Source organism: Petromyzon marinus, chromosome 70 (genome assembly GCF_048934315.1).
Source record: "Petromyzon marinus isolate PM22_M1 ecotype Great Lakes invasive population chromosome 70, UKy_Petmar_22M1.pri1.0, whole genome shotgun sequence".
NCBI classification, from domain to species: domain Eukaryota; kingdom Metazoa; phylum Chordata; class Hyperoartia; order Petromyzontiformes; family Petromyzontidae; genus Petromyzon; species Petromyzon marinus.
The window spans coordinates 311,005-317,225 of NC_133736.1; the positions used below are offsets into that span (position 1 = coordinate 311,005).

Consider the following 6,221-nt stretch of genomic DNA (forward strand, 5'->3'; position numbering starts at 1 on the left):
ACCTCCAATCGCCTCCTTATTTTCGTTAAGTTACACATTTTTGAATAGCAATAACGTGCGTGTGCGTGTGTGCGTGCGTGCGTTCGTTGTTCCGTACGGGGAGCGACAGTAGCGGTTAGCGCTACGAACCCCGGCGACCGGAGTTCGATTCCCGCTCACGGCAAACACGAACCAGTGACGATGACATCAACCGGTACCTGGGCCTCCCCTAGGTCGACTCGGCTGCAAATGAGTACCTGGTGTAGCGGTGTGGCGTAAACATCGCCAGCACTGGGGAGACAAAGGCGGCCGGGCGTGGCGCTGGCCTACCAAACCCCTCGCGTGCCGTTCCGGCCTTCATAGGGTGCCGCTCGCTAACAGCACTTGCCCCTACAGCCTGTTAGAGGCTACACGGGGGACCTTTGTCTGTGTGTCTATAGGTGCTGCTCGCTACTAACAGCACTTGCCCCTACAGCCTGTTAGAGGCTACACGGGGGACCTTTGTCTGTGTGTCTATAGGTGCTGCTCGCTACTCACAGCACTTGCCCCTACAGCCTGTTAGAGGCTACACGGGGGACCTTTGTCTGTGTGTCTATAGGTGCTGCTCGCTACTCACAACACTTGCCCCTACAATCTGTTAATGCTACACGATGGGGGGGTCTTGGTTTTTGTTATTCCACCGGCCTCAGTGCAACTCGCATCAATCTAAAAACACATTTGTGCTTGATGTGAGCTGTGACTTTACCGAAAGACTCAAAGGGCGTCAAAAACTAAACGGCAACATTTCTCGACAGAACTTATTTTCCAAACCCACCCCCGCCGCTTCCCAACAACCCGGACGCTCCTTTCGCCTCGAGAGCAGCGTGTGGCACGCACCGCAACACGCGACACGACACGCGACACGACACACACCGTTACACGGGGGCTGAAGGCCCCCCGAGTGACCTCACAGTTCAGTACCCGGAGGCCATTTTGTCACGTGGCACGTGGGAGGAGTCTCTTTCCACTAAACGCCGTCACGTGCTGCCGATGTTGTTGGCGCTGCTGCTGCTGCTGCTGCAACACCCTCAACAAAGATAAAGACAAAAGATCCCCCTCCCCCCCCCTCCCCCACCTCTGTGTAGCCTAAACAGGCTGTCGGGGCAAGTGCTGTTAACGAGGAGCACCTTCGAAGCCCGGCACAGCCGCAGGAGGGGACGGGTGGGTGGGTGGGTGGCCGGCACAGCTCCCGGCCGCCTTTGTCTCCCCAACGGCGATGTTTTTACACACCAGGTAGGTACTCGGGGAGGAGTGGTTCAGAAAATTTGCTTCCGGTGCTGGCTGTCGAGCAGGAATCCGACCCGGGTTTTGCGACAACCCGCTACACAACACTACCGCTCCCCACACACACACGCGCACACACGCAGACACACACACACGCACGCACACACGCACACGCGCACACACACACGCACAAAATCGCTCGACGTCAAATCGTCGACGCCCACCTAGTGAAATGGCTGCCGTTGCCACGGCAACACTAGTTTGTCGCGTCGGCCATTTTGTGCAGGGTTAAGCGGGAGGGAAATTTTCGTTTCCGTCAACTCGGCAGCCTCCGATCCAAATTTTAAGCGGCAGGCTGTCCCCTCCCCCTCCCCCCCTCCCCTCCCCCATTTAAAAACACCAACATTATCTCTTTTTTACACCATGGACCAAAATCTTTCCGAAGCCCGTCAAACATCAACACGGTGGGGGGGGGGGGGGGAAACCGCTTTGCGCGCTTTCCCGTTGCGTTGACGTCGCTGTTGGCTTCGTGTTCTTAAAAAAAAACACCACCCCCCCCACCCGAACCCCAACCCACCTAAAAAAAAAATCATTTTTTTTAGAAATTCGGTGAACGCTCCAAAGGTGGGGTTTAAAAAAATATATACGGCAGCCCCCCCACCACCACCCCACCCCGGGTGTTTGATTTTTATTAATTTGTATAAGGGCACCGCGCGCTTAAACAAGCCAATTTGAGAAAATGTGGCGGTAAATGAATCCCAACGATAATCACCGTTCATTTCTAACTTTCTATCCATCCCCTCCCACCCACCCACCCGCCCCCCCCCCCGCTTATAAAAATTATCTTTTTTTTTATAATTACTTACACTTAAAACAATCCCCCCCCCCACCCACCCACCCCCGCCCGCCGTTCCTTTTTCGATTTTTTTCTCTTTTCTCTCCGTCACTTTAATTGCCGCGATTCCGCGCCAACGCTCGTACACACACGTCCGCCGCCACCCCCCGCCACCGCCCCCCACACCACAAATCCGACGCTCCCCCGGCATCAGCTGGCCGATGGCGACCGACGCGCGACGGAAAATCCACCTCCGCCGCCTCCGCCGCCTCCGCCGCCTCCGCCGCCTCCGCCGCCTCCGCCGCCTCCGCCGCCTCCGCCGCCTCCGCCGCCTCCGCCGCCTCCGCCGCCTCCGCCGCCGCCTCCGCCGCCCCTTCAGCTTTCCTCCTCGTCGCTGTCCTCCGGGCTGACGGTGGGGCTCGCGGGGCTGTAGCCGGGCGACGTGGGCGAGTAGGAGGAGCCCTTGGGGCTGGTGGGCGTGTAAGTGGGGCTGGTGGGCGTGTAAGTGGGGCTGGTGGGCGTGTAAGTGGGGCTCGTGGGCGTGTAAGTGGGGCTCGTGGGCGTGTAAGTGGGCGACGACGGGGTGTACTTGGGGCTCGTCGGGGAGTACTTGGGCGAGGGCGGGGAGTAGCCGCTGGGCGTCGCCGTGTAGGCGGGGCTCGTGGGGGTGTAGGTGGGCGACGACGGGGTGTACTTGGGGGTGGTGGGCGAGTACGTGGGGCTCGTCGGGGAGTACTTGGGGCTCGTCGGGGTGTAAGTGGGGCTCGTCGGGGAGTACTTGGGCGAGGCCGGGCTGTACTCGGGCGACGTGGGGCTGTAGCTGGGGCTGGTCGGGGTGTACTTGGGCGAGCTGGGGCTGTACGAGGGCGAGCTGGGGCTGTAGGAAGGGGAGCTGGGGCTGTAGGAGGGCGACCGGGCTGGAAAACCCGCGCCGGAGTAGGCGGGTGATGCCGGGCTGTAGCTGGGGCTGGTGGGGCTGTAGCTGGGGCTGGTGGGGCTGTAGCTCGGGCTTGTCGGGCTGTAGCTGGGAGACGCCGGGCTGTAGTTGGGGCTGGTGGGGGTGTAGCTGGGACTGGTGGGGCTGTAGCTGGGGCTGGTGGGGCTGTAGCTGGGGCTGGTGGGGCTGTAGCTGGGGCTGGTGGGGCTGTAGCTTGGACTGGTCGGGGTGTAGCTGGGGCTTGCCGGGCTGTAGCTGGGGCTGGTCGGGCTGTAGCTTGGGCTGGTGGGGCTGTAGCTGGGGCTGGTGGGCGAGTAGGAGGGAGACGTGGGGCTGTAGCTGGGACTCGTGGGGCTGTAGCTGGGGCTGGTGGGGCTGTAACTTGGGCTGGTCGGGCTGTAGCTGGGGCTGGTGGGGCTGTAGCTTGGGCTGGTGGGGCTGTAGCTGGGGCTGGTGGGCGAGTAGGAGGGAGACGTGGGGCTGTAGCTGGGGCTGGTGGGGCTGTAGCTGGGGCTGGTGGGGCTGTAGTTGGGGCTGGTGGGGCTGTAGCTGGGGCTGGCGGGGCTGTAGCTGGGGCTCTGGGGCGAGTAGCCGCCGGGAGAGCGGGGTTCGTAGGCGGGAGACGTCGGGGAGTAGCTGGGAGAAAGGGGTCCACCTGGGGGCGGGGGGGGGGGCAGAGGGGGAGGGAGGGGGGATGGAGACTCAGCACACGACACGCCAAAGATTCTCCGCGCAAAAGTCTCCGCACGGAGGTGGAATCCTCCGGGTTTAGACGACGCTCCGGAGGGTGAGGAGTAGGTAGGTGAGCGAGTGTGTAGGTGAGCGAGTAGGTTAGCATGCGTGTAGGTGAGCGAGCGTGTAGGGGACCGAGTAGGCGAGCGAGCGTGTAAGCGAGCGTACCGGGAGAGGGGATGTAGCCGGGCCCCGGTGACCCCGGCGACCCCGGCGTGGGCGACCAGGCCGGGGAGTAGCCGGGGCTGAAGCCGCTGGCGTCCGACGCGGCGCTCGGAGAGAAGCCGGCGGCACCCGGAGTCATGCCGCTGCCTGCACCGCGACACGGACCACCACCACATCAACACCGCCACTACTACCACATCAACACCACCACCACATCAACACCACCACCACATCAACAACACCACCACATCAACACCACCACTACCACCACATCAACACCACCACCACATCAACACCACCACCACCACCACATCAACACCACCACCACAACATCATCGTCGTCACCAACACAACATCGACACATCATGATCACGACAGTCATCATCACCACATCACAATATCGTCATCACCACATCACAATATCGTCATTAGGTATGTGTGTTGGCGTGTCTAGGTGTGTGTCTAGGCTTGTGTCTAGGTGTCTAGGTGTCTAGGTATGTGTCTAGGCGTGTGTATAAGTGTGTGTCTAGGTGTGTGTCTAGGTATGTGTCTTGGCGTGTCTAGGTGTGTGTATAAGTGTGTGTCTAGGCGTGTGTCTAGGTATGTGTGTTGGCGTGTCTAGGCGTGTGTCTAGGTATGTGTGTTGGCGTGTCTAGGCGTGTGTCTAGGTATGTGTCTAGGCGTGTATCTAGGTGTGTGTCTAGGGGTGTGTCTAGGTATGTGTGTTGGTGTGTCTAGGTGTGTGTCTAGGCGTGTATCTACGTGTCTAGGTGTGTCTAGGCGTGTGTCTAGGTGTGTGTCTAGGTGTGTGTCTAGGCGTGTGTCTAGGTATGTGTGTTGGCGTGTCTAGGCATGTGTCTAGGTAATGTGTGTTGGCGTGTCTAGGTGTGTGTCTAGGCATGTGTCTAGGTATGTGTCTAGGCGTGTGTATAAGTGTGTGTCTAGGCGTGTGTCTAGGTATGTGTGTTGGCGTGTGTCTAGGCATGTGTCTAGGTAATGTGTGTTGGCGTGTCTAGGTGTGTGTGTTGGCGTGTCTAGGTGTGTGTTTAGGTGTGTGTCTAGGTGTCTAGGCGTGTGTCTAGGCGTGTGTCTAGGCGTGTGTCTAGGTGTGTGTCTAGGTGTGTGTCTAGGTGTCTAGGTGTGTGTTTAGGTGTGTGTCTAGGTGTGTGTCTAGGTGTGTGTCTAGGTGTCTAGGTGTGTGTTTAGGTGTGTGTCTAAGTGTCTAGGTGTGTGTTTAGGTATGTGTCTAGGTGTGTGTCTAGGTGTCTAGGTGTGTGTCTAGGTGTGTGTCTAGGTGTCTAGGTGTGTGTTTAGGTGTGTGTCTAGGTGTCTAGGTGTGTGTCTAGGTATGTGTCTAGGCGTGTGTCTAGGCGTGTGTCTAGGTAATGTGTGTTGGCGTGTCTAGGTGTGTGTGTTGGCGTGTCTAGGTGTGTGTTTAGGTGTGTGTCTAGGTGTCTAGGCGTGTGTCTAGGCGTGTGTCTAGGCGTGTGTCTAGGTGTGTGTCTAGGTGTGTGTCTAGGTGTGTGTCTAGGTGTCTAGGTGTGTGTCTAGGCGTGTGTCTAGGTGTGTGTCTAGGTGTGTGTCTAGGTGTGTGTCTAGGTGTGTGTCTAGGTGTGTGTCTAGGTGTGTGTCTAGGTGTGTGTCTAGGCGTGTGTGTCGGCAGGCAGGTAGGCGGTGGCGGTGGCTACCGATGCCGGGGGACCAGGCGCCGTAGGCCGGCGTTGCCGACTGGTTCCAGGGCGTCATGGCCGGAGACATCCCGGACGAGGGGCTGCCCACGGCACCGAAGAACATCCCCGTTGCTATGGAGACACGGGGGTGGGGGGGGGCACGGGGGGGGGGGGGGGGGGGAGGGTCCCAGTGGTGGGGGGCATCACACAGACACACACAAAAACACAGTTAATGACGGCCATGGCATAACGTATACGTGCGTTTGTCTGTGTGCACGCGCGCGTGTGTGAAAACGCGTGTGTACGTGCGTGTGTGTGTGTGTACGTGCGTGTGTGTACGCGTGCGTGTACGTGCGTGTGTGTACGCGTGCGTGTACGTGCGTGTGTGTACGCGTGCGTGTGCGCGTGTGTGTGTACGTGTGTGTGTGTGTACGTGTGTGTGTGTACGCGTGCGTGTACGTGTGTGTGTGTACGTGCGTGTGTGTACGTGTGTGTGTGTGTACGTGTGTACGTGTGCGTGTGTGTGTACGTGCGTGTGTGTACGTGCGTGTGTGTACGTGCGTGTACGCGTGTGTGTGTGTACGCGTGTGTGTGTGTGTACGTGTGCGTGTGTGTACGTACGAGCCCCGATGCCCAGCGC

At 59.3% G+C, this 6,221-nt stretch overlaps 1 protein-coding gene across 1 annotated transcript; it reads right to left on the reverse strand.

Annotated features, from left to right (window-relative positions):
* Positions 1-2,398: 2,398 nt before the first annotated feature.
* On the reverse strand, positions 2,399-6,215 carry LOC142906749 (uncharacterized). Its single transcript, XM_076055161.1, has 4 exons — positions 6,203-6,215; positions 5,600-5,713; positions 3,915-4,058; positions 2,399-3,669 (listed from the first exon to the last, which is right to left on the reverse strand). The coding sequence occupies exons 2-4, from the start codon at positions 5,703-5,705 to the stop codon at positions 2,453-2,455; spliced, it is 1,467 nt and encodes a 488-aa protein (XP_075911276.1). The 5' UTR covers positions 5,706-5,713; positions 6,203-6,215; the 3' UTR covers positions 2,399-2,452.
* Between the last annotated feature and the right edge of the window lie 6 nt (positions 6,216-6,221).